The 22695-nt window shown below is 42.9% G+C and overlaps 1 protein-coding gene across 5 annotated transcripts in view; it reads left to right on the forward strand.

The window, feature by feature from the left end:
• The window catches only part of LOC106139652 (inositol 1,4,5-trisphosphate receptor), a 77341-nt gene that overhangs the window by 21507 nt on the left and 33139 nt on the right, over window positions 1-22695 (forward strand). For 4 of the 5 annotated variants that reach the window (XR_009657389.1, XR_009657390.1, XM_060951582.1 and 1 more), the window contains 13 exons: window positions 4099-4296; window positions 4915-5021; window positions 8509-8535; window positions 11430-11509; window positions 12583-12702; window positions 13568-13722; window positions 16753-16912; window positions 18067-18208; window positions 18960-19084; window positions 20172-20303; window positions 20773-20910; window positions 21800-22003; window positions 22417-22532. Coding sequence is in view for 2 of the 5 variants with exons in the window: in XM_060951582.1 (XP_060807565.1) it covers window positions 4099-4296; window positions 4915-5021; window positions 8509-8535; window positions 11430-11509; window positions 12583-12702; window positions 13568-13722; window positions 16753-16912; window positions 18067-18208; window positions 18960-19084; window positions 20172-20303; window positions 20773-20910; window positions 21800-22003; window positions 22417-22532 (1704 nt within the window). In the remaining 3 variants the exon portion in view is untranslated. The remainder of the gene's footprint in view (window positions 1-4098; window positions 4297-4914; window positions 5022-8508; window positions 8536-11429; window positions 11510-12582; window positions 12703-13567; window positions 13723-16752; window positions 16913-18066; window positions 18209-18959; window positions 19085-20171; window positions 20304-20772; window positions 20911-21799; window positions 22004-22416; window positions 22533-22695) is intronic. The other variant, XR_009657391.1, reaches the window with a different exon arrangement.

Here is a 22695-nt window from a genome sequence, read left to right on the forward strand (position 1 = left end):
TACGCGCGGCTCTGGACAGAGGTCTGCGAGCGATACACGTGCTGCAGTGAGTGTCCTACTGCAGCCACAGGGCGGAGGCAGCTCCTGAGACACTGTCACCCCCGTCAAGTACGCGCGGCTCTGGACAGAGGTCTGCGAGCGGATAGCACGTGCTGCAGTGAGTGTCCTACTGCAGCCACAGGGCGGAGGCAGCTCCTGAGACACTGTCACCCCCGTCAAGTACGCGCGGCTCTGGACAGAGGTCTGCGAGCGGATACACGTGCTGCAGTGAGTGTCCTACTGCAGCCACAGGGCGGAGGCAGCTCCTGAGACACTGTCACCCCCGTCAAGTACGCGCGGCTCTGGACAGAGGTCTGCGAGCGGATACACGTGCTGCAGTGAGTGTCCTACTGCAGCCACAGGGCGGAGGCAGCTCCTGAGACACTGTACCCCCGTCAAGTACGCGCGGCTCTGGACAGAGGTCTGCGAGCGGATACACGTGCTGCAGTGAGTGTCCTACTGCAGCCACAGGGCGGAGGCAGCTCCTGAGACACTGTCACCCCCGTCAAGTACGCGCGGCTCTGGACAGAGGTCTGCGAGCGGATACACGTGCTGCAGTGAGTGTCCTACTGCAGCCACAGGGCGGAGGCAGCTCCTGAGACACTGTCACCCCCGTCAAGTACGCGCGGCTCTGGACAGAGGTCTGCGAGCGGATACACGTGCTGCAGTGAGTGTCCTACTGCAGCCACAGGGCGGAGGCAGCTCCTGAGACACTGTCACCCCCGTCAAGTACGCGCGGCTCTGGACAGAGGTCTGCGAGCGGATACACGTGCTGCAGTGAGTGTCCTACTGCAGCCACAGGGCGGAGGCAGCTCCTGAGACACTGTCACCCCCGTCAAGTACGCGCGGCTCTGGACACAGGGTCTGCGAGCGGATACACGTGCTGCAGTGAGTGTCCTACTGCAGCCACAGGGCGGAGGCAGCTCCTGAGAGCACTGTCACCTCGCCGTCAAGTACGCGCGGCTCAGGTCTGCGAGCGGATACACGTGCTGCAGTGAGTGTCCTACTGCAGCCACAGGGCGGAGGCAGCTCCTGAGACACTGTCACCCCCGTCAAGTACGCGCGGCTCTGGACAGAGGTCTGCGAGCGGATACACGTGCTGCAGTGAGTGTCCTACTGCAGCCACAGGGCGGAGGCAGCTCCTGAGACACTGTCACCCCCGTCAAGTACGCGCGGCTCTGGACAGAGGTCTGCGAGCGGATACACGTGCTGCAGTGAGTGTCCTACTGCAGCCACAGGGCGGAGGCAGCTCCTGAGACACTGTCACCCCCGTCAAGTACGCGCGGCTCTGGACAGAGGTCTGCGAGCGGATACACGTGCTGCAGTGAGTGTCCTACTGCAGCCACAGGGCGGAGGCAGCTCCTGAGACACTGTCACCCCCGTCAAGTACGCGCGGCTCTGGACAGAGGTCTGCGAGCGGATACACGTGCTGCAGTGAGTGTCCTACTGCAGCCACAGGGCGGAGGCAGCTCCTGAGACACTGTCACCCCCGTCAAGTACGCGCGGCTCTGGACAGAGGTCTGCGAGCGGATACACGTGCTGCAGTGAGTGTCCTACTGCAGCCACAGGGCGGAGGCAGCTCCTGAGACACTGTCACCCCCGTCAAGTACGCGCGGCTCTGGACAGAGGTCTGCGAGCGGATACACGTGCTGCAGTGAGTGTCCTACTGCAGCCACAGGGCGGAGGCAGCTCCTGAGACACTGTCACCCCCGTCAAGTACGCGCGGCTCTGGACAGAGGTCTGCGAGCGGATACACGTGCTGCAGTGAGTGTCCTACTGCAGCCACAGGGCGGAGGCAGCTCCTGAGACACTGTCACCCCCGTCAAGTACGCGCGGCTCTGGACAGAGGTCTGCGAGCGGATACACGTGCTGCAGTGAGTGTCCTACTGCAGCCACAGGGCGGAGGCAGCTCCTGAGACACTGTCACCCCCGTCAAGTACGCGCGGCTCTGGACAGAGGTCTGCGAGCGGATACACGTGCTGCAGTGAGTGTCCTACTGCAGCCACAGGGCGGAGGCAGCTCCTGAGACACTGTCACCCCCGTCAAGTACGCGCGGCTCTGGACTGAGGTCTGCGAGCGGATACACGTGCTGCAGTGAGTGTCCTACTGCAGCCACAGGGCGGAGGCAGCTCCTGAGACACTGTCACCCCCGTCAAGTACGCGCGGCTCTGGACTGAGGTCTGCGAGCGGATACACGTGCTGCAGTGAGTGTCCTACTGCAGCCACAGGGCGGAGGCAGCTCCTGAGACACTGTCACCCCCGTCAAGTACGCGCGGCTCTGGACTGAGGTCTGCGAGCGGATACACGTGCTGCAGTGAGTGTCCTACTGCAGCCACAGGGCGGAGGCAGCTCCTGAGACACTGTCACCCCCGTCAAGTACGCGCGGCTCTGGACAGAGGTCTGCGAGCGGATACACGTGCTGCAGTGAGTGTCCTACTGCAGCCACAGGGCGGAGGCAGCTCCTGAGACACTGTCACCCCCGTCAAGTACGCGCGGCTCTGGACAGAGGTCTGCGAGCGGATACACGTGCTGCAGTGAGTGTCCTACTGCAGCCACAGGGCGGAGGCAGCTCCTGAGACACTGTCACCCCCGTCAAGTACGCGCGGCTCTGGACAGAGGTCTGCGAGCGGATACACGTGCTGCAGTGAGTGTCCTACTGCAGCCACAGGGCGGAGGCAGCTCCTGAGACACTGTCACCCCCGTCAAGTACGCGCGGCTCTGGACAGAGGTCTGCGAGCGGATACACGTGCTGCAGTGAGTGTCCTACTGCAGCCACAGGGCGGAGGCAGCTCCTGAGACACTGTCACCCCCGTCAAGTACGCGCGGCTCTGGACTGAGGTCTGCGAGCGGATACACGTGCTGCAGTGAGTGTCCTACTGCAGCCACAGGGCGGAGGCAGCTCCTGAGACACTGTCACCCCCGTCAAGTACGCGCGGCTCTGGACAGAGGTCTGCGAGCGGATACACGTGCTGCAGTGAGTGTCCTACTGCAGCCACAGGGCGGAGGCAGCTCCTGAGACACTGTCACCCCCGTCAAGTACGCGCGGCTCTGGACAGAGGTCTGCGAGCGGATACACGTGCTGCAGTGAGTGTCCTACTGCAGCCACAGGGCGGAGGCAGCTCCTGAGACACTGTCACCCCCGTCAAGTACGCGCGGCTCTGGACAGAGGTCTGCGAGCGGATACACGTGCTGCAGTGAATCCAATATCTAATCTAAGTTAAATAAAAATAAGTTATTAACAGATGACTTACCAAAACTACTGAAATCTCCATAACCTTTACAAAGGAACATATGTACGTACTTATAATCACGTCTTTATACTTTACAAGGTAAACAGAGCCCACAGTCTTGAAAATATTGTAAGGCCACGTTCAGCTGTATGGCTAAGCGATAAAAACAATATGTAAGGGACAGATTACACAGATTGATTAAACTCGAAAGAAGTTCGAAACGAGATACTTAACCACGATACTATATTTTATAATAAATATTTATAATCCAAATCCAAACACCAGGCCAATCCGAGAGAGTTCGTTTCTCATCATGCTCTGACCGGGATTCGAACCCGGGACCTCCGGTATCACATACAAGCGTACTGCCGCTGCGCCACAGGGGCTGACAGGCTAACTACGTTTCTAGCACTCAATATTTCTTTTTTTCAAAAAAATTCTAACATTAAGCCAAATAGCTGAACGTGGCCATTTAGTCTTCAAGACTGTTGGCTCTGTCTACCCCGTATGGGATATAGACGTGACCATATGTATACATACATACATATACATATGATCACGTCTTTATCCCTTACGGGGTAGACAGAGCCAACAGTCTTGAAAAGACTGATAGGCCACGTTCAGCTGTTTGGCTTAATGTTAGAATTGAGATTCAAATAGTAACAGGTTGCTAGCCCATCGCCTAAAAGAAGAATCCCAAGTTTATAAGCCTATCCCTTAGTCGCCTTTTACGACATCCATGGGAACGAGATGGAGTGGTCGTATTCTTTAGCACCATATGTATGTATGTATGTATTTCTTTTTTTAACCAATACATTTCTTTACATAGTTACCAGTGCGTGAAAGGCGGTCCAGATGCAAATCGTGAGAAGGTGAAGGAGCAGTTCGCTTCCACCATCAGCTTCGTGGAGAACTACCTTTGCAACGTGGTGAAGAGGACCTGGTACTTCAGCGACCACGACCAGAACAAGCTGACCTTCGAGGTGGTCAAGCTGGCCAGGGAACTTATTTACTTCGGTTTTTACAGGTTACTATTTCTATATATTGTGTAAACTAGAGGCCGCCCGCGACTTCGTCCGCATGGAAACCCTATCAATCCCGCGGGAACTCTGGGATAAAAAGTAGCCTATGTGTTATTCTGGGTCTTCAGCTACCTACATACCAAATTTCATGGTAATCGGTTCAGTAGTTTTTGCGTGAAAGAGTAACAAACATCCATACATCCATACAAACTTTCGCCTTTATAATAGTAGTAGGATTTTTGTTTTTTTTTTTTGTGAAAAGCAATGTATATTTTTTTCTTACATACACACATACAGTCACGTCTATATCCCTTGCGGCCTATAGGCCACGTTCAGCTGTTTGGCTTTATCATAGAATTGAGATTCAAATAGTGACAGGTTGCTAGCCCATCGCCTAAATGAAGAATCCCAAGTTTATAAGCCTACCCCTTTCGCCCCAGTCGCCTTTTACGACATCTATGGTATCCATTCTTTTTTTGTATTTATGCCGAGAACCCTGTCTACCCCGCAAGGGATACAGACGTGACTGTATGTATGTATGTATATAGGTTTTTGCACCGGATAGAAGTGCCGTGTTGGCCGACGAGTTTTTCTTAATTGCTTTCATATATTTTTTTTTACAGTTTTAGCGACCTCCTTCGTTTGACTAGGACCTTGCTCAGCATTCTGGATTGCGTCACCGCTATGGACTTGCTCAACGAGACCAACGCTCTCTCGGGAGAGGTGGAATGTAAGTATTACATACATACATACATGTATGTACATATAATCACGTCTTAAAAAGACTAATAGGCCACGTTCAGCTATTTTGCTTCAAGATTCAGATTCAAATAGTGACAGGTTGCTAGCCCATCGCCTAAAAGAAGAATCCCAAGTATATAAGCCTACCCCTTAGTCGCCTTTTACGATAGCCATGGGAGAGAGATGGAGTGGTCCTATTCTTTTTTCTATTAGTGCCGGGAACCACACGGCGCAGTTAGTATTAGTGTACCATAAAATTGCTTTCAAGAAGTGAGTTATGAATGTGAAGCGAAGGAAGTATGCAGAGATCGTGGCAAGTAGAAAGATGTGGTATCTGCCTATCCCTCTGGGAAAGAGGCGTGATTTATGTATGTATGTATGTATAATATTGGTTATGAAGGTTGATGTTTACGTTGTGAGTGTCGGTGGTTGAATGGTTATGGTGCTCGGCTAATGTAATGTATGCACAGGTTCAAATTCTTCCTCGGCCGTGTACCAATGACTCTTTTCTCAGTTATGTACATTAGTTTCTGTGCTAACCGATGCTCTTACGGTGAGGGCAATATCGTGAGGTATCCTACACATTCAGGCAACTGAATATGTTACCATTATCCAATATGAGTTAGGTTCTCCTGAAAAGGTCAGATGGGAGTCGTTTCGTGTGAAGACCTGTCTTACCTAATCCAGGATCCACGGACGTTAAAAGGCGCACCCCGGGCTCCTCCATAGAGTAGCGAGGATGCAACCGGGACTTAAGCCAAAAGGATGATACATACATACATAATATCACGCCTCTTTCCCGGAGGGGTAGGCAAAGGACGATGAAGAAAGATATTACAAATCGCTGGCGGCACAGGGTAAGGGAGCAAACCAGCGCTTTGGAAAGAGTAAAAGTAGAAAATTTGCAAGATATGGATGTAGGTAAGAAGTATATTAATAGACTGAAGGATGAATTTGAAGATTTAGAGGAAATGAGCGATATTGAAGATGGATGGAAGGAATTTAAAGAAAGAATTGTGAAAGTAGCTGTTGAAGTGTGTGGTGTAAGTAGAAGAAGGAAAGGAAAAAATCACAAAAATGCGTGGATGAGTAAAGATGTGCAAGAACTTGTGCGATTAAAGAAGAAAGCATGGCTGGATTTGTTAGCAGCAAAAGCTAACTTAAGAATGCAAGAGGTTATAGATGAAGATGTGAATGAAGCACGTAAGGAATATAAGAAAATGAAAGATTTGGTTAAGAAAGCTGTGATTAGAAAGAAAGAAGAGTATAAAGAGGATTTTGATAAAAGGCTATCAGAAGACTTTCAGTCAAATCTGAAAGTATTCTGGAAATCCGTAAGGTCAGCCCGAGGAAATACTATAACCAGAGAGCTGACTAGGATCAGATGCCAGGATGGTAGCGTTGTGAAAGGAGAAGAATGTGTACTAAAGATATGGAAGGACTATTTTGAAAGTTTATTTGAAAAAAAGGAAGGAAATAAGAAAGATTTCTGCTATAGCGAAGAAAAAGAGAATGAGATGGAAGGCGAAATTGAAATGTTCGAAATTGTGGAAGCACTTAAGAGTATGAAAGCGGGAAAGGCTGCTGGGTGTGATAGAGTGTCGGTCGAGATGCTTAAAGCAGGAAAAGGCGTAGTAGCTAGTCAGTTGTACTGCCTTTTCAATTTGTGTTGGAAAAGCGGCCGAGTACCAAAAGATTGGTGTAAGGCTGTTATCGTGCCACTTTACAAAGGAAAAGGGTCACAGCTGGACTGCAAAAATTATCGTGGTATAAGCCTGCTTAGCGTCGTCGGCAAATTGTATGCTAAGGTATTGATTAATAGAGTCAGGAATGAAACTGATGACAAAATATGGGATGCTCAAGCGGGATTTCGAAAGGGAATGGGATGTACTGATCAGGTCTTTTCCTTGCGGTGCATAGCCGAAAAGTTTTTGGCCAAGAGTCAAAAAGTCTATTGCACATTCGTAGATCTGGAAAAGGCCTATGACAGAGTTGAGAGGAATGAATTGTGGTCAGCACTTTCTATGCATGGGGTGAGCAGTCTCTTAATACGAGCACTGAAATCCTTATATGAGGATTCGAGTGCTTGTGTCAGGATAAACGGAGCGCACACTGAGTGGTTTAAGATTGAGAAAGGCGTTAGGCAAGGATGTGTTGCGTCACCGTGGCTGTTCAACCTATTTATGGATAGCTGTTTGACAGATTTGAAAGAGTCTAAAAGTGGATTAAGGATGAATGAGTTACTCGTCAAATGTCTGCTCTATGCCGACGATCAGGTTATACTGGCGTCATCAGCGGAGGAGTTACAGGAGATGGTAAACTGTATGCATGAAGCTTTAAAAGAGAAAGGAATGAAAGTGAACGTAAGTAAAACTAAAACACTGGTTTTTGAAATGGAGAAAGAAATGACAGCATGTAATATTTTGATTGGAGGAGAAAAAGTGGAGCAAGTGAAAGAGTTTGTATATCTAGGATCAAAGTTTACATCAGATGGCAAGTATGATAGTGATATTGAAAGGAGAGTGAACGCGGGGAACATGGTGAATGGAGCTTTGCATGCCTTTATGAGCAGTCAGAAACTATCCAAAAAGGCTCGACTGGCTGTGCACAGGGGCGTGTTGGTCCCGACATTAATGTATGGGAGTGAAAGTTGGGTATGGCAAAAGAAGCATGAAAGCAGAATAAATGCAGTGGAAATGAGAGCGTTAAGGAGTATGATGGGTGTGAAATTGAGTGACAGGATAAGGAACAGCGTGATAAGGGAATGTTGTGATGTGAAAGAAGATGTAGTTACAGGAATAGAAAAGGGTATGTTAAGATGGTTCGGTCATGTGGAGAGGATGAATGAAAGCAGGTTGACTAAGCAGATATACAAGGAGAGTGTGGAGGGAAAGGTCGGAGTGGGAAGACCTAGACGAACGTATCTTGATCAAATTAAGGACGTCCTGGTAAAGGGTCAGGTCAAAAGTACCCGAAACCGCCGAGCTTGTATGAAGAGAGTTATGAATGTGGACGAAGCGAAAGAAGTATGCAGAGATCGTGGCAAGTGGAAAGAGGTAGTCTCTGCCTACCCCTCCGGGAAAGAGGCGTGATTTTATGTATGTATGTATGTATTATATCTACTACCGCTTCCGTATACACACACACACACAATCACGTCTATCGTATCCCTTGCGGGGTAGACAGAGCCAACAGTCTTAAAGACTGATAGGCCACGGTCAGCTGTTTGGCTTAATGATAGAATTGAGATTCAAATAGTGACAGGTCGCTAGCCTGTCGCCTAAAAGAAGAATCCCAAGTTTATAAGCCCTTAGTCGCCTTTTACGACATCCATGGGAAATTGATGGAGTGGTCCTATTCTTTTTTCTAACGATGCCAGGAACCACACGGCACCGCTTCCATAGTTTGTAATGTATTGTTTTTTTTTACAATATCATAGGGTACAAAATTTATTGGTAAATGTTTGTATTTTCAAGCTGACCAAGAAAAGGAGACGCCCAAACGTGAGTATATGATGTGAAACCAGCATGGCGTATGTTTTGGAATGATACCGAATTTAAATTTTTTTTATGATTTATTAAAAAAAAAAGAATTTGACATTTCACATTGGCCATATGTTGACAATGTTTGGGCCACGTAATGTATTATCAGAGCGTTGAATGATTATTTTTATACTAGCTGTGCCCGTGACTATGTCCGCGTGGAATTGTTATTTTGGGCATCATTGAAGCCCTCAAGGATGAATAATTTTCCCCGTTTTTTTTTTTCACATTTTTCATTATTTCTTTGCTACTTATAATTGCAGCGTGATGTTATATAGCCTTAATCCTTCCTCGATAAATGTTCTATTCAACGCAAAAGATTTTTTCAATTCGAACTTGTAGTTCTTGAGATTAGCTCGTTCAAACAAACAAACAAACTCGGACCATTTACTGGTGATATCCCGGATAAGGGGTATCTTCAATCGCTGGCGGCACAGGGTAAGGGAGCAAACCAGCGCTTTGGAAAGAGTAAAAGTGGAAAATTTGCAAGATATGGATGTAGGTAAGAAGTATATTAATAGACTGAAGGATGAATTTGAAGATTTAGATGAAATGAGCGATATTGAAGATGGATGGAAGGAACTTAAAGAAAGAATTGTGAAAGTAGCTGTTGAAGTGTGTGGTGTAAGTAGAAGAAGGAAAGGAAAAAATCACAAAAATGCGTGGATGAGTAAAGATGTGCAAGAACTTGTGCGATTAAAGAAGAAAGCATGGCTGGATTTGTTAGCAGCAAAAGCTAACTTAAGAATGCAAGAGGTTATAGATGAAGATGTGAATGAAGCACGTAAGGAATATAAGAAAATGAAAGATTTGGTTAAGAAAGCTGTGATTAGAAAGAAAGAAGAGTATAAAGAGGATTTTGATAAAAGGCTATCAGAAGACTTTCAGTCAAATCTGAAAGTATTCTGGAAATCCGTAAGGTCAGCCCGAGGAAATACTATAACCAGAGAGCTGACTAGGATCAGATGCCAGGATGGTAGCGTTGTGAAAGGAGAAGAATGTGTACTAAAGATATAGAAGGACTATTTTGAAAGTTTATTTGAAAAAAAGGAAGGAAATAAGAAAGATTTCTGCTATAGCGAAGAAAAAGAGAATGAGATGGAAGGCGAAATTGAAATGTTCGAAATTGTGGAAGCACTTAAGAGTATGAAAGCGGGAAAGGCTGCTGGGTGTGATAGAGTGTCGGTCGAGATGCTTAAAGCAGGAAAAGGCGTAGTAGCTAGTCAGTTGTACTGCCTTTTCAATTTGTGTTGGAGAAGCGGCCGAGTACCAAAAGATTGGTGTAAGGCTGTTATCGTGCCACTTTACAAAGGAAAAGGGTCACAGCTGGACTGCAAAAATTATCGTGGTATAAGCCTGCTTAGCGTCGTCGGCAAATTGTATGCTAAGGTATTGATTAATAGAGTCAGGAATGAAACTGATGACAAAATATGGGATGCTCAAGCGGGATTTCGAAAGGGAATGGGATGTACTGATCAGGTCTTTTCCTTGCGGTGCATAGCCGAAAAGTTTTTGGCCAAGAGTCAAAAAGTCTATTGCACATTCGTAGATCTGGAAAAGGCCTATGACAGAGTTGAGAGGAATGAATTGTGGTCAGCACTTTCTATGCATGGGGTGAGCAGTCTCTTGATACGAGCACTGAAATCCTTATATGAGGATTCGAGTGCTTGTGTCAGGATAAACGGAGCGCACACTGAGTGGTTTAAGATTGAGAAAGGCGTTAGGCAAGGATGTGTTGCGTCACCGTGGCTGTTCAACCTATTTATGGATAGCTGTTTGACAGATTTGAAAGAGTCTAAAAGTGGATTAAGGATGAATGAGTTACTCGTCAAATGTCTGCTCTATGCCGACGATCAGGTTATACTGGCGTCATCAGCGGAGGAGTTACAGGAGATGGTAGACTGTATGCATGAAGCTTTAAAAGAGAAAGGAATGAAAGTGAACGTAAGTAAAACTAAAACACTGGTTTTTGAAATGGAGAAAGAAATGACAGCATGTAATATTTTGATTGGAGGAGAAAAAGTGGAGCAAGTGAAAGAGTTTGTATATCTAGGATCAAAGTTTACATCAGATTGCAAGTATGATAGTGATATTGAAAGGAGAGTGAACGCGGGGAACATGGTGAATGGAGCTTTGCATGCCTTTATGAGCAGTCAGAAACTATCCAAAAAGGCTCGACTGGCTGTGCACAGGGGCGTGTTGGTCCCGACATTAATGTATGGGAGTGAAAGTTGGGTATGGCAAAAGAAGCATGAAAGCAGAATAAATGCAGTGGAAATGAGAGCGTTAAGGAGTATGATGGGTGTGAAATTGAGTGACAGGATAAGGAACAGCGTGATAAGGGAATGTTGTGATGTGAAAGAAGATGTAGTTACAGGAATAGAAAAGGGTATGTTAAGATGGTTCGGTCATGTGGAGAGGATGAATGAAAGCAGGTTGACTAAGCAGATATACAAGGAGAGTGTGGAGGGAAAGGTCGGAGTGGGAAGACCTAGACGAACGTATCTTGATCAAATTAAGGACGTCCTGGTAAAGGGTCAGGTCAAAAGTACCCGAAACCGCCGAGCTTGTATGAAGAGAGTTATGAATGTGGACGAAGCGAAAGAAGTATGCAGAGATCGTGGCAAGTGGAAAGAGGTAGTCTCTGCCTACCCCTCCGGGAAAGAGGCGTGATTTTATGTATGTATGTATGTAAACAAACTCTTCAGCTTTATAATATTAGTATAGATTTACTGTGTAAATGTTGTTGACGTGTTGGAATGCGCGATGTGTTCTGAAAGGCTTTTTTACGTTTTACTAATAAAATCAACACAAAAATGTTTGATAATATCTAATGAGTATGTTTTTTTTTGCAGCCGAAGGCGGTGTATTAAGAAGCATAGGCGATATGGGCGCGGTAATGACGTCCATAACTCTAGGATCTGTACCGAGGAATGTGAGTATTGAGACATTTCCAACGATCGTATAGTTCCAGTACTATTATTTGTATCAAATTTTGTAACTTTCATTCAATGAATTCACAAGCGGGTTAATTTAACACTAGTGCCGTATGGTTCCCGGAACCAATAGGAAAAAGAATAGGAACACTCCATCTCTTTTCCATGGATGTCGTAAAAGGCGACTAAGGGATAGGATTATAAACTTGGGATTCCTCGTTTAGGCGACGAGCTTGCAACCTGTCACTTTATATGAATCTCAATTCTATCAGTAAGCCTAACAGCTGATCGTGGCTTATCAGTGTTTTCAAGACTGTTGGCTCTGTCTACCCCGCAAGGGATATAGACGTGATTATATGTATGGTTTTTTTTAATTATAAATAAATATATACGGAACAAATTACACTGATTAAATTAGCCTCGAAGTAAGTTCGAATGTATGTTTATACGAATATACTTGTTTGTACGAACCGTATGGCTTTGCACGGGTAGCATTTATTGATCTTTCTCAGAAAGTATGTATGTTTGTACGAACCGTATGGCTTTGCACGGGTAGCATTTATTGATCTTTCTCAGAAAACTATTTCCAACATTACAAACAGGAACAGAATCCGTCCACAACTTTCCGAGATTAGCGCGTATATACAGACCGTCAACAAAGACTACCTAATCATATGTAGTGATAAATCACTGGCAGATAAATTTGACCGTCCTATAGAGTCTACATGATCTGAACCTCTATACATGTAATATACATATATATTTTGTATTGTATTTTGTAATGACGGCCTCTGTGGCGCAGCGGTAGTACGCTTGTCTGTGACATCGGAGGTCCCGGGTTCGAATCCCGGCCAGGGCATGCTGAGAAAAGAACTTTTTCTGATTGGCCTGGGTCTTGGATGTTTATCTATATAAGTATTTATTATAAGATATAGTATCGTTGAGTTAGTATCTCGTAACACAAGTCTCTAACTTACTTCGAGGCTAACTCAATCTGTGTAATTTGTACCGTATATAAAAAAAAATATATATAAAAAAATAAATAAATTGTATGCCATTGTATGTAACACAGCAAACGACCGGCGCGACCGGAGCCGGAACCGGTATGCAGCGGTCGGCGTCAGCGCTGATGCTGGCCAGGGAACATCCGCTAGTCATGGACACTAAACTCAAGATCATCGAGATATTACAGGTAAGAGTTGAAGATGATACGCAAGAGAGTTATGAATGTGGATGAAGCGAAGGAAGTATGCAAAAATCGTGGCAAGTGGAAAGAGGTAGTCTCTGCCTACTCCTCCGGGATAGAGGCGTGATTTTATGTATGTATGTATGTTACGCAAGCCAATGGTTTAGAAACTGAGGATGCCGCTGATCGGGGAAAGGGGAGAGAGAAATGCCGGAACGTGTGTGGCAACGTCATACGCCATCAGCCAATCATAGCGAAGCACGCTGCGCCATCAGCCAACGGCAACGAAGATTCTATATCGCGCTATCAAAGTTTTTATGGACTGTAGCAAAAATATTCATACGACGTTTACCAGACATAACACCTAGTCTGGGGGAACATCTCCCAATCGTGGAGGTCGAGCCCAAAGCATCACTCCCGCTAGCGGCGACAAGCGGACCTAGGGCCACGAAACATAACGGCAAAGGGTGCAACTGAGATCACGTACAGATACGAGAGAGAATTATTTCTGAGACGAATATATAATGGTAATTTTCAGATATAAATAGCCAGACTTTAGTAATTTTTACTTTGCTAACGGCATTTTTTGGTCAAGCTTCACAAACAGAATTGACGATTACAATATATTCAAGTGTTGCACTTGTTTTTGTGCCGTGTGGTTCTCGGGACCAAATAGAAAATGATGTCGTAAAAGGTGACTAAGTGATAGGCTTGTAAACTTGGAATTCGTATTTTGGGCGATGGGCTAGCAACCTGTCACTATTTGAATCAATTCTATCATAAAGCCAAACAGCTGAATGTGGCCTGTCAGACTTTTCAAGTCTTTTGGTTCTGTCTATACGATTATATGTATGTTCCACTTGTATTCCAGTTCATCCTAGACGTGCGGTTAGACTACCGCATCAGCTGCTTACTATCGATCTTCAAGAAGGAGTTCGAACAGAGCGCGGACAAGACCGCAGACAGCCTGGCCAAGGCTGATGTCGAGGCCATAGGGCTCCAGGCCGAGGGCATTTTCAGCTGCCGGTAACTTTACCATAGATAACTTACCACTACTTTTACCAACTTCAAAGTTCCAGGACTGAGAGCAACAGATGTGCAAGTCTAAAGCCTTTAGCAAAGAGAAGTTGTAATTGCCAGTGATTTTCCCATGGATCCACAGTTTTCCAGGGTCCAGGGCTTGGAGTAACAGAAACAGAACCTCTGGTCAAGGGCATTTTTAGCTGCGGGTAGATACTATAAGCTGAGTCTCGTCTAGAGGCGTTTTCATTTCGAATTTCAAAATCTGTTTGAATATATTTTGTAGTACAGTTTTATTTGAGGCGAAGGGGTAAGAATATTTACCATATATATAAATATGTATATAATGGTAAATATGGATGGTTTGGAAGTGCTAACGTTTTAAATCTCTACTAAATAAAGGACTGCTATAGTTGAGCAATATTTTAGGGTGTCACAATTTTCTAAAATATCTACCTACCCTCTTATTTTGTATGCTCTATTCACAACCTTTAAGAGGACGTCGAGACATCGCATAAATCTTTTAGACGACGTAGTGACTAACGCATGTCCAAACGGTGATGGGAATATAGGTGATGGTGAACTTATTGATGATATATACAGATAAAGATTGAACTAATTAAGACATAAAACATAAATTTGAACTGTCACTATCTATAATTGAAGAAATTAAACCAATCATACTTGTCTGATGTCTAAATTAATTGACTTGTAATACCCGTTTTTGCGTCGCGAGGAAAATAGTGCAATCTGTATCTGTGTCAGCGACATAGCTGGTATCGGTATGGTGCGTCTTCTGAGATATCTATTTGGTTTTCATGTGTCATATTGTTTCAATAAATTTTATTATGTGATAAAAATGGATAGGTACTCTTTTTTTCTTTCATTTTATATCGCATTAATTAAACAAATATTGAAACATGATACATATAAGCCATGAATAATTATGTCCGCTCAGATTAAATACAAATTTTAATGGTTTAAGTCAAAGATATAAATATTAATTAATAATATTTTTAAAAAGAAGTTCACTCTCCTTTACCCAGAAATCTAGAGATTGGTACTTACCATCAAATATCTTAATTGAAACAAACCTTAAAATATTTGTACTTAATTTGATCCCATCATATGTTAGTGGTATATAAACTGCTATGTAGAATAGTAACTAATCTGCCCCGTGTATTTCAGAGCGATACAAACTGTGCCCGACAGCTGTCTACCAAAAAATGTAGATTTGTTAGTAAGGACTTATATAATGCATGGTGGCCCATAACCCAGCCTAGCATGAGAGGCGTGAAAGTATATGTTTTGGATTCGAAAACTCTTATACAAAGCGTATGACAATATGTTCTGTTTGAAACGCAAAATGTATCAATTTAAAAAATTTTAACGCAAGAGCAAATAGGAATTATTTGAGCTTGTGGTATACTTTCTTTTGGGCGTCGCCTACGCAGCGTCGACGTAGAGGTAGTGCATCATAAAGGCAGGTGCTCGCCATATAGACCTTAAGACCTCGTATAGCTTAGCATCAGGCACATTGACGTCTAACGTTCTTTCAATTTTTTCAAATTTTTAAAAACGTCGTTCGTTATTTTAGTTCGTTAGTTGCACTCTTGTACTAGACTCTTAAATTTTGTTTTAGCCAAATCCAAAACAGTATTTTCATTCCTATAAGCGATGTTAGAAATGACACTTAAAACACAAAAGAGCACGAATATAACATATCTAATATTATTTGTCCATACGATACGATGTAGTTTTATTTTTACCAAAATTTAACTGCCCGGAACATATAAACATTCATAAAAGCATGGAGAAAAATTTGCCCTCTGATTGGTTACAAACTACTGTGTGGTTTAATTCCCTTTTAAAATTAATTATTTTGTCGTATTGTGAATTTTTTTATGGATGTGTTGTTAACAAACCCTAAACTGACTTTGAATCATGACTTACTACCATGAGTTTTACTCGATAGATGTAAAAAATCCCACAAAATGGAACTTGTGAAAAAAAATGTGTCCATATAATTGAGGTCAGAGGCTTCACTCCTGTTGGAATTACTTGTGACCCCTAATTCTGAATGCGATATTAATCTATTAACCAAGCACGCTTCACAGAACTAACCTGATACATATGCAATGAAAACTTGAGACGCTTGCAATTTGTGCCAGTTATGCCTGTTTAATCAAACGCATTTGTTCTAAAATGTAATTATTTGATAAGTCTAACCAACATAACATTCATATCTTATTTACTGAAATCTATCAGAGTATAACAGAATTATTAATATTAGTATATTGCATATCCAATCCTAGCTTAAAACCAAACAAAAAAATTGTATGATAAATTTTAGGAATTGCTAATTTTAAAAAATAACTTAATTAATTTATATATTTTACAATGTTCATGTCAAAGATTATAAAAATACCACGGCTTTAAACTTCTCTAGAAAAAAATCACATGCACTTACGTTAGTGCCACAGATTTAACCAGAACTTCACTAGCAACACTCAAAATTGATGTGTATGTATGTGTGTAGATTATAGATAAGTAGTTGTAAATACCTACTTTTGTCAAGTTGAATTGAACCTTCCTACGTGCAGTTAGTGCTGATTATCCATGTCTGACAGTCACACACTAAAGTATAAATCATTTGATTGCCATAATTACAATGTCATTGAAGAAATTTGTGTTAATATATTGATTTAAATAGCTCGTTTAGAAATTCCTTTGCAACTTCTTTTAAACAAAGTATGCAATGAATCGTGTGCACTTGTCCAAAAAAAAATAAGTTCTTCTTTAAAAGACACTTCCTTATCCACTTGTTTAGTTGCCTACCATAATACGATACGCGCTTAAAATCGATTCTTCTTCAAGAAATCTTTGCAATACAATACAATACAAATACTTTATTTGCTATAAATGCGATACAATTATAGGTGCAAAGCATATACATGTTTGTGATTCAAGACATACTTAAAAGAAGGCTGAAAGAAGATTTCCTTTTACTTCTACTGAGCAAGTTTCTACCACCAGGGACGGCTTAGACCTGGACGAGTGTGGAGGCCGAATGGTGCTTCGCGTGTTACTCCAGCTGTGCTCCCAGGGCGCCTCCCCCGCGCTCGTGTCCGGAGCCCTGGCGCTCCTGTTCAGGCACTTCAGTCAGCGGCAGGAGGTCTTGGCTGCCTTCAAACAGGTGCAAATTTTAAAGTTTTCATATCAATGAGTAATTACTTAAAGACTTAAAGTGAACCTTTTTCAATAAATACATACATACATACATACATATCGTCACGTCTATATCCCTTACGGGGTAGACAGATCCAAAAGTCTTGAAAAGACTGAATGGCCACATTTAGCTATTTGGCTTAACGATAGAATTGAGATTCAACTAGTGACAGATTGCTAGCCCATCGCCTAAAAAAGAATCCCAAGTTTGTAAGCCTATCCCTTAGTCGCCTTATACGACATCCATGGGAAAGAGATAGAGTGGTCCTATTCTTTTTTGCATTGGTGCCGGGAACCACACGGCACGTTAAAGTGAACCTTTTTCAATAAATGTATTTATTTATTCACTATGTTACACAATGTTTACCTACATACAGCATAACAATAACACTTACAGTTTATGTATATCATAGTGTTTTTTGCAGGTAACATTGTAAAAAATATTCTGATCATATAAAGCAAAAAGTAAACGTTAAAACATACCAACAAATAAAATATTTAAAAGAGAAGAGTGATGAATGGTGGACGCTCGACTTCACTCCACTGACAAGAGTTAGCTCTTAAATTTAAGAAGAGATCATTGAAACATGTTTTTTTCATGCATCTATTACTCTTCATACTTTATGGAGTAGGCAGAGCTAAGCATGACAAGATATGAAGGACACATTTAGCGGGACTGCTTTGCTTAATGATGGAATTGAGATTCAGAGATTTCAGCTCGCTAGCACATCGCTTAGAACAGGGAGCCAATTTAAGATTTTAACTAAACATTATTGTTCCGTGTGGTTCCCGGCACCAATAGAAAAAAGAATAGGACCGCTCCATCTCTCTTCCATGGGTGTCGTAAAAGGCGACTAAGGGGTAGGCTTATAAACTTGGGATTCTTCTTTTAGGCGATGGGCTAGCAACCTGTCACTATTTGAATCTCAATTCTATCTTAAAGCCAAATCGCTGAGCGTGGCCTATCAGTCTTTACAAGACTGTTGGCTCTGTCTGCCCCGCAAGGGATATAGACGTGATTATAAGTACGTATGTAACTACACATTATGTTTATGTTCTTTGCTCAAAATTAATCACCAATCTCGTTTGAAATAGTCTTTCTTAATCCTCCACTCTGTACAGGTCCAACTTTTAGTATCGGACGCTGACGTGGAATCGTACAAGCAGATCAAGGCAGACTTGGACCTCTTGCGACAAAGCGTTGAGAAGTCAGAGTTATGGGTGTTCAACAAAGGCAGGGCTGGCCTGATGGATGATCATTCTGGTATGTTGTAACTCTTTGATTCTCATTTCCATTCTAGAGACTTGACGCCAGAGTGAAACTAAAAGTACTTACCGAAAATTTATCGTTACCGCAAGAATTTCGGGAAATCCACACCTAGACCATATTAAAGTAACTGATTTTAAACTTATTCACCCATATAAAAGTAACTGATTTTAAAATTATACATACCTACGTCTATATCCCTTGCGGGGAAGACAGAGCCAACAGTCTTGTAAAGACTGATAGGCCACGTTCAGCTATTTGGCTTTAAGATAGAATTGAGATTCAAATAGTGACAGGTTGCTAGCCCATCGCCTAAAAGAAGAATCCTAAGTATGTGAGCCTATCCCTTAGTCGCCTTTTACGACATCCATGGGAAAGAGATGGAGTGGTCTATTCTTTTTTGTATTGGTGCCGGGAACCACACGGCACTTATTCGCGTTGTATTATACTATTTATAAATAAAACAGGTATTAAACGCGCACGTAATGTACCTTTAATTTATCTCGGATGTTTCGAATCATGTTACAATGATCCGTGGTCACCGAGCCACCTATAAAAGTACCAATATGCCAGTTTTCAATCTGTGTGGTTTGGTATGTCGTTCATCAGTCAATCAGTCAGTCAGTGTCTTCTATTTTATAGAAATATTTGCAGCATTTTCTTTACATAATACAATCATTTTAAAGAAAGTCTTAAAACAGACTGAAGCAAAAAATTTTACATTTTTTTTAATAACTTTTTTTTGTAGGTTTGACAGGTACGGTTGGGCCCGGCGGGGCTGTTCTAGAGAGAAATGCGTCGCTGGACAATGTTCTGGATACTTCCAGAACGACCAAGCACGACCATATGAACGAATATAAGAAGATTAAAGAGGTTTGTTACTCATGTTACTTTACTGCCGACAGATGTTGTTAGTATTTATACATACATACATACATATAGTCACGTCTATATCCCATGCGGGCTAGATAGAGCCAACAGTCTTGAAAAGACTGACAGGCCACGTTCAGCTTTTTGGCTCGATGATAGAATTGAGATTCAAATAGTGATAGGTTGCTAGCCCATCGCCTAAAAGAAGAATCCCAAGTATATAAGCCTATCCCTTAGTCACCTTTTACGACATCCATGGGACGAGACGGAGTCGTCCTATTCTTTTTTTATATTGGTGCCGGGAACCACACAGCACAGTAGTTAGTATTTATTTACTTATTTGGAAGACCAACAACCGTTTACAAAAAAAATTGCGCCACATATGTAAAACAAATGATCAATTATAGGTTAGTATAGTTCTATTGTGTGCTGATACTAGAAAAGAGTTTATAATCTATGTATATACATAATGTCACTGAATGTTTTGTCATCTATCAATCCTTGAATAAAAAAGATGTACACTGCACTGCATGTTTATAATATTGAATAATAGGGAAAAAGTTAATACAACTAACAAACTTCAAGTTCAGACACATAAGTAAATGAACAACATTCGATGGTTAGTTAAATAGACGGATTAAAACTTCATTTGAATCAACTGGAGTAAAACAAATGAGAAGTGAGAATATTAAAATTAGAATAAAACATCTTTACTCCCTATCTGAATCTCCGTGTGGTTCCCGGCACCAGTACAAAAAAGAATAGGACCACTCCATCTCTTTCCCATGGATGTCGTAAAAGGCGACTAAGGGATAGGCTTACAAACTTGGGATTCTTTTTTAGGCGATGGGCAAGCAACCTGTCTCTGTTTGAATCTCAATTCTATCATTATGCCAAATAGCTGAGCGCGGCTTATCAGTCTAATCAAAACTGTTGGTCTATCTGTCTTCCCCACAAGGGATATAGACGTGACCATATTTATGTATGTAAGAATCTCAGTTCGTTACTAAGAAATGCAACAGACTATGACTTTCGAAGCTATTCTGCCTACCTTTTAAGGAATAAAGACGTGATATATGTTTGTCCGTAGATTCTGCAGCGCATGATAAAGTACTGCACCCAAGGCAACAGCGGCGGCGGCGAGACGGGCCGGCCGCGGAGGCACGAGCAGCGGCTTCTGCGCAACATCGGCGTGCACAATATAGTGCTGGACCTGCTACAGGTAATGCTCTTCGAAGAATGGATCTGAGGAACTGGTAGACTGGTAGAGCTGTGGGTGCTGAGGGAGTACTATTAGAGTCAACAATCCGTCGAAAGTATCCGAAACCGCCGAGCTTGCATGAAAAGAGTTATGAAGGAAGTATGCAGAGATCGTGGCAAGTGGAAAGAGGTAGTCTCTGCCTACCCCTCCGGGAAAGAGGCGTGATTTTATGTATGTATGTATGTATGTATCAGTCAAAGGAGCAAGAAAGATTTAGTCTCTGCCTACCATTACGGGAAAAAGGCGTGATGCTCGTGTTCTGGCCTAGGGTTTATCTTAAAACAGTAACGTATCATTGTCACGAGGTTTCCTAAACTTATGATTCAACGATAACTGGTTTTGTAGTTTGATCTCCCGAACTCAAATAATAACAAGATGGATTTAATCAAACGATAAAAGGAAAATGAATGGAACACCCCTCTTTTCCCAGGTGCCTCACGACGAAGACGACGCGGCTATGGATGAGCTACTGGCTTTGGCACACGAGTTCCTTCAACACTTCTGTCTGGGGAACCAGCAGAACCAGGCCATACTTCATAAACATCTGGATTTGTTTCTCAATGCTGGGGTAAGATTGTCTTTCTTATAGCAGCCTATGTCCCGATCTCATTCCTTCTGTGATGATCAGAGATAGCGGTCAGTTCGTGTAAAAACCTGATTCTTTGACAGGTTTTTACAATAGGTCAAAGGCGCACCCCGGGTCTTTCTCCAGAGAGGTGACGAAGTATCTCTCTCTCTCTCTCTCTCTCACTCGGCTATCGACTTAAAATCTCGGATTTCAGAAAAATAGCATTAGAACAAAAGATTTGAAATCTTCTTACCTGATACCAGACTTCCTCGGTTATTTTCTATGCAATTGCAAAGCCTTATTGTCTCTTAATCGCCTCTCGCTACATCCACAGGAAGAGAGACCTTAAAAGGTGGACAATCTACCATCAGTGCCCCTTATATATGAGAGCCACTGATGTAGTATTAAAAGAGAATTGATCTCTGTTATAAGTACTCGTAATGTTTTCACGTAATCAACGAGTTAGCATGGAGAGACATATGCACTTGAATGAAGCGAAAGAAGTATGCAGGGATCGTGACAAGTGGAAACACGCTGTCTCTGCCTACCCCTCCCCGAAAACGGCGTAATTTTATACATGCATACATACATATAGTCACGTCTATATCCCTTACGGGGTAGACAGAGCCAATATACCCGAAAAGACTGAATGGCCTCGTTCAGCTGCTCGGCTTAATGATGGAATTGAGATCCAAATAGTGACAGGTTGCTAGCCCATCGCCTAAAAAAAGAATCACAAATATGTAAGCCTATCCCTTAGTCGTCTTTTACGACATCCATGGGAAAGAAATGGAGTGGTCCTATTTTTTTTTTGTATTGGTGCCGGGAACCACACGGCACTAACGTACGTAACGTACGCACGTAATTTTATGTATTGTATTTTATACAGATTCGCGAAGCAGAAACCGTATGCGCGATATTCAAAGACAACGCGACGTTGTGCGCTCACGAGGGCAACGAGAAGGTCGTGGCTCACTTCGTGCACTGCATGGAGTCCCGGGGGCGAAGGCCTGCTTACCTGCGGTTCCTGCAGACCATTGTCCACGCCGACGGACAGTACATCCGCCGCAGCCAGGATCTCGTCATGCAGGAGGTATGTAGATAGATAGATAAACTTTTTGTTGCACCATAAGGTTAAAACATACAAAACAGCACAAAGAAGATGGTACAAAGACGGAATTATCGCTAATGTAATCTCTTACAGTCAACTTTTGGGTGGAAGGAAACCAAACAGGAGATTAGCGTTGGAGCATAGCAAGATAAATGAATGCTTAAACATAATTCAATACAAACAGAATATATGCCACTATATTATATATATAAATAAACCAAAATTAGGAGGTTTCTAGTTCACTAAGAGTAAAGATTAAAAAAAAAAACGAAACTGGATTAACACGAGGTGAATTCTTATTTAAATTCAAAATTATTATTCATTATCATGGAACATTCGTCTTCCTCGTCTGTGATTATTATATAATTCGTGATTAAACAATAGCTCTCTTTCAGATGGTGAACGCCGGCGAGGATGTGCTGATATTCTACAACGACAAGGTCTCATTCAACTACTTCATTTCTATGATGAAGCAGTACAAACAGACCAGTGAAATGCCTGAGGCTTTGACGTGAGTAAACGACATGAACAAACCTTCTGCTAGTTTAAAGGTTAGCATTCAAACTAATGTGCACTCCCTCAAAATCCGTCATCATCTTCTGGAGCTAGTTCCGGTTGCTACTTCACTTCTGGTGACCCAGGGTTTGCTAGTGACCAAGACCTTAGGTTGGGTA

The sequence above is a fragment of the Amyelois transitella genome, chromosome 25, assembly GCF_032362555.1.
Source record: "Amyelois transitella isolate CPQ chromosome 25, ilAmyTran1.1, whole genome shotgun sequence".
NCBI classification, from domain to species: domain Eukaryota; kingdom Metazoa; phylum Arthropoda; class Insecta; order Lepidoptera; family Pyralidae; genus Amyelois; species Amyelois transitella.